The 11,998-nt window shown below is 36.7% G+C and overlaps 2 protein-coding genes across 4 annotated transcripts in view; one reads left to right on the top strand and one right to left on the bottom strand.

The window, feature by feature from the left end:
* Nucleotides 1-5,933, bottom strand: part of rubcnl (rubicon like autophagy enhancer) — an 8,602-nt gene extending 2,669 nt beyond the window's left edge. The window contains exons 1-8 of the mRNA XM_016466604.1: nucleotides 5,858-5,933; nucleotides 4,879-5,502; nucleotides 4,235-4,403; nucleotides 3,500-3,554; nucleotides 3,284-3,416; nucleotides 2,852-2,985; nucleotides 1,926-1,990; nucleotides 765-1,003 (exon numbers count right to left, since the gene is read on the bottom strand). Of these exons, the coding sequence (XP_016322090.1) occupies nucleotides 765-1,003; nucleotides 1,926-1,990; nucleotides 2,852-2,985; nucleotides 3,284-3,416; nucleotides 3,500-3,554; nucleotides 4,235-4,403; nucleotides 4,879-5,502; nucleotides 5,858-5,860 (1,422 nt within the window). The 5' untranslated portion in view covers nucleotides 5,861-5,933. The remainder of the gene's footprint in view (nucleotides 1-764; nucleotides 1,004-1,925; nucleotides 1,991-2,851; nucleotides 2,986-3,283; nucleotides 3,417-3,499; nucleotides 3,555-4,234; nucleotides 4,404-4,878; nucleotides 5,503-5,857) is intronic.
* Nucleotides 5,934-6,782: 849 nt separating this feature from the next.
* The window catches only part of lrch1 (leucine-rich repeats and calponin homology (CH) domain containing 1), a 57,209-nt gene continuing 51,993 nt past the window's right edge, over nucleotides 6,783-11,998 (top strand). For all 3 annotated transcript variants that reach the window (XM_016466602.1, XM_016466603.1, XM_016466601.1), the window contains exon 1: nucleotides 6,783-7,138. In XM_016466602.1, coding sequence (XP_016322088.1) covers nucleotides 6,910-7,138 — 229 coding nt within the window. In that variant the 5' untranslated portion in view covers nucleotides 6,783-6,909. The remainder of the gene's footprint in view (nucleotides 7,139-11,998) is intronic.

The following is an 11,998-nucleotide window of genomic DNA, read 5'->3' as shown; positions in this document are numbered from 1 at the left end:
CAAATGGCTGCAATATAACAAAGAGTGAAAAATTTAAGGGGGTCTGAATACTTTCCGTACCCACTGTATATCGGGCCACCTCACACCACTCCATCTGTCTCTTTCTCTCGAGCCCACCCTTCCCTCCCCTTTAATCAAATCAGTTATCCTTCTTCTTTTCAGGTTGCATCGGGGGTCCTAATCGTCTGGCCAAAATATACATACGAGATGATACCCCCATCCTGAGTCTCTCCGGGCCATCAATTCCAGATGCCCAGATCAACCTGACCATCATCCTATCCCCTTTACCTTTTCATCCTCTTCCAACTCATCCCTAACATTCTGAACAATAAACTATTCATTTACATATTTGGTTGTGGCGTGGTCCTTGCTCGTGAAATAAAAAATAAGTTAAAATAGAAAACAGTTATTTTACATTGTAAAATATTTTCACAATATTTCTGTTTTTACTGCATTTTTGATTTAAAAAAAAAAGTAGTCTGGGTGAGCATTAAAAGCAAAGATTCTTTCAAAAACATTCAAAATCTTACTGACCACAAACCTTTGAAAAGTAGTGTAATTAAAAACAGTTCATGTGTAAATTTAAAAAAATGTGTGAGTTTATGCATAATCACTCTCACTTCCTGCAGAGCTAACTTGAGGCATCTGACCAGAATTTACAGTAGATATAACAATGAATAAACAATAGGTAACTTTTAACAAGAGTACTTTAATGATTATTATTCTGTGATTAATATTGCACCAGAGCAGAATGAAACACTCACTCTGAAACGCTGCAGCTCTTTGGCCTGACTGTACAGGTTCTTGGCCACACTTGTAAGTTTGAAGAGCGGTTGCTGCCATATAGAGTCCAGTAACTGTCTGGAGAAATGGCAGACTGGATATCGTGCAAAATCCCAGTTATTCAGAACCCGACCTGGAATCACTGATTCCAAACCGCTGTGGCAGCCATCACAAAAGTATCTACCCAGGTAGTCACAATACCGCAACTTCTTCATATACCCTTGGGAGAGAGTAGTGAAGGCTTAAAGGGTTAGTTCACCCAAAAATAAAAATTCTGTCATTATTTACTCACCCTCATGTCGTTTCAAAGCCGTAATACCTTCGTTCATCTTCGGAACACAAATTAAGATATTTTTGATGGAATCTGAGAGCTGTCAGACCCTGCATAGACAGCAACGCAACTGAAATGTTCCCATGTCCAGAAACGTAGCAAGGAGATCTGTAAAATAATCCATGTGACATCAGTGGTTCATCCGCAATTATACAAAGCTACGAGAATACTTTTTGTGCGCAAAAAAAAAAAACGACTTTATTCAACAATTCGTTTCCTAATAATATCATGTCTAATAATATCATTATCTAAAGAGATAATCACCCTGGTGCCATTTTGGAGAATATCCGCTGGACGTAAACAGCGTATGCTGTTCTGTGTCAGCTGCGTCACACGGATACGCTGTTTCCGTTCAGATCAAATCCAACAATGTAGGAAACAGATCCGGCGTGACACAGCTGACACAGAACAGCATACGCTGTTTACAGGGTGACACGGAGGAGACGAATTGTTGAATAAAGTCGTTTTTTTTCTTTCTTTTGCACACAAAAAGTATTCTCGTAGCTTCGTAAAATTGTGGTTGAACCACTGATGTAACATGGATTATTTTACAGATCTCCTTGCTACGTTTCTGGACTTGGGAACATTTCAGTTGCGTTGCTGTCTATGCAGGGTCAGACAACTCTCAGATTCCATCAAAAATATCTTAATTTGTGTTCCGAAGATGAACGAAGGTCTTACGGGTTTGAAACGACATGAGGGTGAGTAAGTAATGACAGAATTTTCATTTTTGGGTGAACTATCCCTTTAATGTCAGAGGACTCAAAGCTTTGGATCACATGGCTCATATAGGAGCAGCTTTATTACTCACTGGGCTCGATTTTAGTACCACAGCCTGCACACAGGAAGTGCTGGGAAGCAATAACATCACTGCGCCTGATAAACAGATAAACAAATATTTGCATACCCTTGTGAAAAAGAAATATGCCTGTATCAATGTGCACTTGTAGTGTACTTCTAATTTTAAAAATGCATTTTTAAAAACTGTACTTGCAGAAAATGTTATATTAATGAAATAAAAGACCACTTAAATGTATGTAATTTAAAAGAGTACACTTTCATGACTGTTTCTTAAAACACTTAAATATAATTTTAAAAAGTGTGCATTGTAATAATGTCAAATGAAAAGTTTGATTTAAAGAAAATGTTAAATCATGTAATTAATTTAATAATTTTTTTGTAATTTAAAGATGTACATTTTGTTGTGTTGACAAACAAACTAAAGCATGTGTAAAAAACAATTGATTTGATTTTATTTTTAACTGTGGTTTGTTATTCTATATTCAATTTAGAGTAAATATATTTTAAATGTACTAAATTCCATGCAGCTTCATCATTGCAAATGACCAATTACAAATATATTTAAATACATGAAATGCAAGTTTCAGTAGAAACTACTTTTAAACTACTTACAGTAGTTTACCATAAATCAGTATTTGGCAGTTACATATAAAGTCCCAATTACGTATGTCAAAAAGCATTTGAAGCACCTGTTACATATAATTTTAATATAAATAAGTTTAGAAATTTAAATTTAAATTAGAAAACATTTATGTGAAAAAAAAACATGCAGTTAAGTGTACAAAAACATTACATTCAGTTTGCACTTAAGTATATTCTTTATATTTATTAAGTAAATGCTTGCTAAAGTTTTTCATAAGTGTAACACTGACCAAGAGAGTCAAGCTTTCATGAATGTATAAACTCTGTTAATGTGGATATGGTGGTCTTACTGACCTGTGTGTTGGTTGGACACAGAAGATGATCTGAAATCTGGGTGGAGCCCAGGTTAATGTTCCTCTCATTCTGGTCTTCTGCACAATCTCTTCAGTTAGACTGATCCTGTCATCACCCATTATAGGGACAGAGACCTGTGGAAAAGACAGAAGTGTGTGTGTGTGTGTGTGTGTGTGTGTTTTCATTTATTAGAAGCACTAATTAAAATATTGTGAAAATTTATTAATTTCCCCTCACAATGTAAAGCGCATTGAGTGCTTAGAAAAGTACTATATAAATGTAATGAATTATTATTATAATGTCCGTATGTCCTTAAAAATGTTTAATGTATGTACAGCATGTGGCAGATAAAGGGAGATGTGTGTCTGTTTCTGTGGCTGCACCTGTGTGTGCTCACTGCATGAATGTGTGTTTATGCATAACCATTCTCACTTCTTGCAAAGCAGAGTTGAGGTTGTCAGGGTTTTGCAGTAGCTCAGAGGGGAACCACTGCTTCCTGAACTCTGACACCAAATGGTGGGCTAAATCTTCAGCAGAACACTGCATTCTGGAGCTCTGTAGACAACTGCAAATAAAACAATCCTGGAATTTATGCATAAAAACCAAACACAGTGACATGACTTTGTAAGTGCAGAATGCACTGCATACCTCTGAAAAGAAGCCAGGGAGTATCTGTTTGAAGATAGTTTGGGGACGCTGTCGTCTGGCAGAGATAAGAAATTTAAAAAACGAAGAGAAACAAATACACTTCCTATATGACCAACATGATTTTTCTTTTAATTCGCATCAGAATATGAAGAGATTTATGTGTAAAATTCACTAACAAGTAAACAATCTGCATGTTGGGTGACTTCTTTTGCATTATGACTATATATGCAAATCCATTTATTTTTTTCTAATTAGGTAATTTAGGTAGCAGCTTACAATAAGGTTTATACTTTGGCATGCAATACTTTACATTATTTGTACAACATTAATCTTGATCCGCTACATTTGATAACTGAGACACAAGATGGCACCAGTTGTGTTTATATTAAACAGTGTTGCCATAGATGACACTGAAAATTAGAGAATATCTACTAAATTATCAAATATTTATCAACTATAAACAACAGTATATTTATAAGTTAATTAAATGCATTACCTAATGTTAACATTTGAACATTATTGTACAATGTTACTTATAACTGCAGTAAAGTGGATTTCAGCAAAACACTTGTCCAAAACAAAACACTTTAGAAAAGTAAAATACTGCAGAAGTAAATGCTAATTAATGATGACTTGTTAGTTTTAAAGAGAGCAGGTCAGCATTATCTGATCTTTGGCAGAACCACATCACATGTGGATGACACAGGGCTTTGCTGCAACTCAATCTGATCTTACCCTCAAACCCGCTATCAAAGGAATAGATTGAGTTGGTTTTCGAGGTATTTTGTTTTTCGCATCTGTCTTGATGCGGATGAGTGTTTTTTAACTGCTGCAAACACACGACCCATTTCACGGCCTCCAGCATTTCCAGCACCATATCCACAACTACAAAATGAGCATTTTCCTGCACATAAACAATGATAAAAAATACACACTTTACGTTGCCAAAATTATAAGAGGAGACATCTAAAACAGAAGCTGGATTTCCCAAAATGTCAACAAAAAGGGATCCTCTAGGCTGTTAATATACAGTCATTTATAAAACTTTACATGTTTTGTTACCAATAAAACTTGTAATTATCTAGTTGTCATTTCCCTTAAGTAATTGTATTTTAAGGTTAATTAAATGTAATACAAAGTACATGAACAATATCTGGTCTTAATATAATAATCTAAAAGATTTAAATGCATAGACACAGTATATAGACTTTTAGGGTTAAAAAACTTTAGTTTGTTAGTTGGCATTTAAGTTAAATATGTAGGTACTGCTGAGGTTTAATGTTGCTAGAGATTCCATGTGAAAATACTTAAAAAGTGGCTTGCAAAAATGATGCACTATATTTTTAAGTAAATTCAAGAAATCATTTTTTACAGTGTACCTGGTCCAGACTGTAGAGGTCTGCAGTGGAGTGATCTACACATGATCCATGTTTCTTAGCTTGGTCTGCGCTCCTCTGACCAGATGCTGGTGGGAGGTCAGAGCAGGCTCTTCTTTTAGTCTTTGACTGGAAACCCTGGTGTAATCGACCAGAAGCAAAAGAGTGGCTGCGAGTGTCCTGAGAGACAGCTGAAATTCCTGTGCCATGATTATCTGTGAGGAACTGTGTCTGTCCTGAAGAGCCCTTGGGTGAATCACAGTGATCAAGGTTTCTCTCTTTCTCTGAGCGACTGGACTCTACCAGTCTATGTGGACTTGAATAGTTAGATTTCACAGTTGGAGAGGTAGATAGTTCCCATATTGGAGGTGTCAAAGACAGATCAAACTGTCTTTGTGTCTCTGTGTTATATCTCTTGCGGGATATGACAGGGCTGCTCCGGGGTAGATGGTACTCTTCCTCAGGCTCGAACAGGCCTGAATCCCATTCAGCGACTGGGGTGTTACATTCGCACATCTTCAGTCCATCTTCATAAATACCATCTTCATCAGTGCTGTCGGAGTGATTATCATTTAAATCAGAATTCACTAACCAGCTAACAAAGCTACAGCTATTACCCGCATTTGCCTGGAGGATGAGAGAGGAAAGACAGAAAAACACTCAGGGATAAAGGGAAATAGTTTTGGTTAAATAGTCTAGTTTATTTTTTACCATCATCCTGTCTAAGTACATGTCACTGAGAGAAACTACAAATCACTAAAATAATGATTGTTGTTTCAAACCTGCATGACAGGTTACTCTTTCATCGAAAATAAAACTTTGGGTGATCTATCCCTTTAAGATTCACAACTGCGACGATGTGTGTAGGTTGTAAACTGTATCCGTGTTTCACAATTATCCTGACAGACAGCTGAGAGTAAAGACTCCGTGTTTGATTATGTGATATTTGATCTAGCAAAGAGATAAAACCAGTCAAACTCACCATATTTCGTTCGGGAAACTAGAAGAAAAGCTGCAGCTTTCGTTTATGATATGATCTGATAAGTCTCCAGCAGTTTCACTTCCTCAGTCTCTAAATATTAGCCAATGTACGATTTCTTTAGAGAAGCAGAACAGTGTCTAACTTGCTTGATTAGATGACCAATCTAATGGGGGAATCATGCCATGTATAACTGAAGCAAGAGCAAACATTATAACCTAGTTGTTTTAACGGTTTAATATGTTTTATGTCACATAAAAAAAAAAAAATCCTTTAGGTAAAGTCATTTATTGAGGTCATTACAGTACACTTAATGTAATTACACAAGTCAGCCATATATTTTAAACCTTGATCCTAATAAATTTTTTTTTTTAACTCAGTCTGATCAATTCATAAAAATGTTAATTAATTAAATTGCATGAGTAACATTAATGACTAAAATTTACTAGGATATGAAGCTATCAAAAAAGAAAAATTAATATGCACAATTAACTTTTGGAGTAAAATATTATTTTATTGTAGCACAGCACACATAGGGTTATAAATTAAAACTCTGGTGTGTGCTGTATAATAAAATGATATTTTATTATATAAAATCTTAATATTTTACTTTCATATTACTATTTAGTTTCAGACATTTTTTCTAATTATGAGTTATAATTAGAAAAAAAAAATAATTATGAGAGTAAATAGAGAGCATGCACTTATTGTGTGCTTAATACCATTTTGTATAACAACCATGAATTCCCGAAAGGTGAGGCTTTAATATTTTATAATCCATTCAGTAAAGTTTTCTAACAGCATTCTGCTCAACATCACCATTTGTTTGCAGCTGCTGTGCGCGTACAGCAGATGGCGCTGTAGTAAAGGCCATCGAGCCCGTTATTGGCACGAGCTCAGGTTCATAAACAAACTGCGCAGACGCGTTATGGACACAGTCAGATAGCGTACTAGGAGGAAATTCACCCACCGCTGTTGAGACCAGCACATTTTCTTTGGGATATACCGATCGCAGAGCCTTTCGACGAGCTTTTTTTTTTCCCGACGGGGCGAACATGGCGACGCTGGGACCGGAGCCCCGTCTTCATTCCCAGCTGCCCTCTGCCGCATTACAGACGAACCTGAGCGGACTGGGCTCCAGCACCAGCCTGCCTCTCAACCGGGGCTTGGAGAGAGCTCTGGAGGATGCGGCGAACTCCGGATTTCTGAACCTCAGCATAAGAAAACTGAAAGAATTCCCCCGGACAGCATCTAATTACGACCTAACCGATACGGTTGAAGCAGGTATAGTGATGAAGTGATGCTGTATGTATGTTTAGCATGCTGCGCCTGCTCGGTGAGATGCGCTTAGAATAGTTTCAAACGGGAATGTTTCCCAAAATGTGTTTTGTCGCATTTTAACCACTTAAAGATGTGTTGGCTTTTTAAAACATCTGCTGTAGTCCTAACTCAACAGAAAGCAGATGAAACGTCTGCGTCAGCATGTATAGAAATGTTACAGAACATGTTGCAGACAGGACAGTGTCAATTCAATTGTCTCCAGAAGCATTATAAACACCCAGCACGGACATTTGAGGACGTGTGGGACTACAGTAGTGGATATTATTACTGTCCATAATAAGACTTCCTATGTGACCAGCTTGTCCACATACTGAGTAGCCTACTATGGAAATCCCCTTGCACTTTTGACAGGGGATTTCATTTCCATCTTTGGCGATCAGCAGAACACACCAATGCCTATGAAATGAAAATGAATCCATTTATGTGGGTTGTGTTTTGAAACCAGAACTCTGAAGGCTGTTGATCATAGGATCTGCAGGGATTAGTTCTTTTGTTTAGCTACTCTTTATTGCACGACGTGAATAATTAACTTACAACCTATTGACGTTGTCATTAAGGACACTCTCGCGAGGAGACATGTAAGCTTTCTATCAAAATGTCCCGAACTGAAAATAATGATTTTCTGCTTTTATGTGTACTGCTTATTATGGTAAATAATAACAACTTGAGACATGCATCTCCGCATAACTGGACCTTCCTGTGAAAATGTCAAATGATTAATCGCGATTAATAGCATCCAAAATAAAAGTTTTTGTTTATGTAATATGTGTACTGTGTATATTTATTATGTATATATAAATACACACACATACAGTATATATTTAGAAAATATGTACATGTATATACATGTATATATTTATATTTATATAATTTATGATATATACATATAATTCAACTATACAAATATAACATATTTTCTTAAATATATACATGCATGTGTGTGTATTTATATACATAATAAATATACACCGTACACACACATATATTATGTAAACAAAAACTTGTATTTTGGATGCGATTAATTGCGATTAATCGTTTGACTGCACTAGAAAATGACAGACATTTCTCTGGTGATGTTATGCAGGACTTCTATAATTTACTCCACATGTTTCAAAATAAACTGTTAACGAGTCAGTGCATGGTAATGAACAAGAATGATTCATTCACTGAAAAGATTCAGTCCCTAGTAGTCGTCATAATGAACGGCTGCGGGAAAAGCCAAGATGACAATTAGGAATGTTCAGAGAGCGGGAGATCTGCTTCTGTTCCCCATGAATTCCTCCGCACTCCCCTCAGCTCGCAGGCAGGAGAAGCAGCTAAAATAGGAAACAGGAAAGGGCAGACCGTGGAAATGGAAAAATTCCTAGCATTCTTAAATGGTCTTCTGAAGTACTTTAATGCAGAAAATTATACATCCAGTCCATTGTGATATTTGGAATGTATTAAGTGTTATTATGTGACTGATGACAGTCATCATTTTAGTTGCTTATGGTGTAACAGTTCACACAGATGAAGTCATCCTTACCATGAATAAAGCTATATTTACTCACTCTTACATTGTTGACCTTATGGCTATTTTAGATATATTTCAGAAGACCCTAAGAAGACTTGTGACTTCAGTAGGAGTGTTGGTTAGGACTCGTTCAGGTGTTCTGTGCCTGTTCCACAGTGGATTTCAGCTCATATTTCTCCACACAGTAGCTCTGGATTCCTCAGAAGTTGTCATTGTTTTTTTGTTTTTTAACTGACTCAAGAATAGATATTTCAAGCTGGGACATGTTGTCCTCACACATGCATTATCTTTGTTGCACAGGAGTTTCACAGGTGGTGTTGGGTATTTTCCACTGCTAACAAACCCAGTGTGTAGTTTTTTTAATGTATTTACAGCCTTGAGCTCTCTGTCCTTTGGGTAGAGGATGCCCTGTTTATGTTGCTTCAGGATGTGCTAGTCTTCACCATCAACACTGTATATAATACATGAGCCAAAAATAGCAAGAAAATTCTGACATGTAGCAAAACTGTACTGGATCTAGGGTGTAGAGTAATTATTTCAGGAGGAGTTTCTATAAAATTCCAACACAACTGAAAATGAAAGCACAAAGTTTTATAGCTGTTTTAAATGTACACTTGCACAGTAGTGCGTTGTAGTATGTGCATGCTAATTTTCCCTATTTTTAAGTTAATCTTTAAAAACACTAATAATTTAATAACACTGTTAAGTGTAATATTTAGCAAATCTCAAAATGAATATCCATTGTCATAGTGTACATTGTAATGCTGTGATACCTAAATGTACTAAATGACGGATTTAAATTTATAAATATACAGTACACTAACTTTAAGTTTAAAAAGTGACTGTAAAGACATTTATAATGTTACAAAATATATCTATTTAAAAAAATGCTGTTCTTTTGAATTTTTCATTCATCAAAGAATCCTAAAAACAAAGTTTTACTGTTTACACAAAAATCTTAAGCAATTAAATCTTAAGCTGTTTTCAACATCAATAATAATAAGAAATGTTTCTTAAGCATCAAATCAGTATATTAGAATGATTGCTGAAGAATCATGTGATACTGGAGACTGGAGTAATGGCTGCTGAAAATTCAGCTTTCCCATCACAGGAATACATATTTTGTTTTAAAATATTTTTATATTTTAAAACATTTTCACAATATTTTACTTTATTTTTGAAAATCAACCATTGGTCTCTCGATAAACTGAAAATAGTTATGGGCTTATCATTATTGACAGAGTGCATCCCTAATGAAAACACTTTAAAAGCTAGTGTGTTAACCAGATGAATCACACAGTGGACTATATTGTAAAGCAGTTCCACTCATAGCAAAGTACAAAACAGTTTAAACTGTGTGCATCAGTTTGAACATATGTGACCCTTGACCACAAAACCAGTCTTAAAGGGGTCATATGATGCTTTTATAAAGATCATTATTTTCACCCTCAGATTCCAGATTTTCAAATAGTTGTATCTCGGCCAAATATTGTCCTATCCTAACAAACCATACTTCAATGGAAAGCTTATGTATTCAGCTTTCTGATGATGTACAAGCCTCAATTTGGAAAAATTGACACTTATGACTGGTTTTGTGGTAAGTAAACAGATCAGCTCTGTGTCCTCTAATAAGTTGCACTGCGGTTTTAAGCAGCACAGGTCTACTCACAACCTGATGTAGTCTGGTCTGTTTTTGTTGGTTGTTGCTCTTAGAGCCATGCAGCATGTGAGGTGGCATGTGTGATTCACACGCTCCTCTTCACACGCATATACCCACATGCATTACCTGTGACCCGTGCTCAACTCTCCCATAGATGCGAGATGATAATGTTACAATGAAGCCATCCACTCACTCTCACCTCCTACTTTAATCTGCTGTCAACCCACACAAGTACGTTTCGAGCTCATGAGCTCACATGCATGCACACAGACCTTGTTACACAATACACAATGTATACATTTTGGCCTTTAAAACACACAAATTGTACTAAACACACATTGTTCAAAACACAAACCCTCTTCCTCATGATAGCATTTTCATAAATATGGGCAAGCACAAATCCTCTATATGACAAGCTCTCTGAGCCAGGTTTTGTTTTTGTGGATGGTCAGGGTTTAATTTCAGTGCGACAACTGCTAATAGGATTGTAGTATAGACTGTTGAGATGGTCTTCATCTCACGTTCAACTTCCTTTCTCTGTGGTACTTGCAGTGCTTGGGTGGGTGGATGCAGGGGTGTTTAATGCGTAGTTAAAAGAATTATGGGATAACACCCACACACATGTACACACAAATACTCCAACCTTCAAATATTGGGTATGTTTAGGAGTGCGTCTTATCTCTGGGCAACACTACTTTGGATAAACATTATGCATTAAAGATGCATTACATCAACACCTTTCAGAGTGTTTGCTAATGCACCATGGCAACAGCACGCCACCCATTACAAAGCCCAGGCATTCACTGATAACCCGAAAACAAGGCAAGGAAGAAATGAGAAATGCATTTGCCAGAAAGGCTCTTTGGGGTGTTAGTGTTTATATTAATGTTACATTAACGTTATTACATGTAAGAATCTATAGCAATTTGTTGCTCCGTAGGATATTCTTCAAAAACTGAAATCTTATTTCTTTTTCCCCCCCCAATAACTATTATTTTATTGATAAACATACAGAATGAGATTTAAAGGTGCAGTAGGAGATCTTGGAAATAGGCTACATCAGTGGTTCCCAATTCCAGCCCATGTTCCGAAGTGAAGTAAACTTCAACGGATTTCCCCCGCTCAGGGAGGAGAGAGCAATGAACACTGTGTTTTCATATTGATCGGAACTAGGGCTGCACGATTAATCGCATGCGATATTTAACACGCATCTTGTCAGAAAGCCGGTTCTGTAATCAGCGGTAAATCTCCATCAGATGCGTGCTTTCACACTGAGCAGCATTAAATACACAGAGCCGTTGTTCACTGATGAGCTGCGCAAAAAATCGCGCGAATATGAACGTGGTTTAGCGCAGCTCGTCAGTGAACAGGTTACATCAGTGTAGTTAATGCTGCTCAGTGTGAAAGCACGCATCTGATGGAGATTTACCGCTGATTACAGAACCGGCTTTACTCATAAGATGCACGTTAAATATCGCATGCGATTAATCGTGCAGCCCTAATCGGAACACAGTTCATGCACGTACCTCACTTCTAACGAGCTGGTTATCTGAATCGTGAGGACTGGAATTGGGAACCGCTGGGCTACATCATGTGTCATTCACCGGTGAGAAAACTTTAAAAGTACTAC

Source organism: Sinocyclocheilus anshuiensis, unplaced genomic scaffold (genome assembly GCF_001515605.1).
Source record: "Sinocyclocheilus anshuiensis isolate Anshui unplaced genomic scaffold, SAMN03320099.WGS_v1.1 scaffold496, whole genome shotgun sequence".
Classification (NCBI taxonomy): Eukaryota; Metazoa; Chordata; class Actinopteri; order Cypriniformes; family Cyprinidae; genus Sinocyclocheilus; species Sinocyclocheilus anshuiensis.
This window is presented reverse-complemented; position numbering and strand designations above follow the sequence as displayed.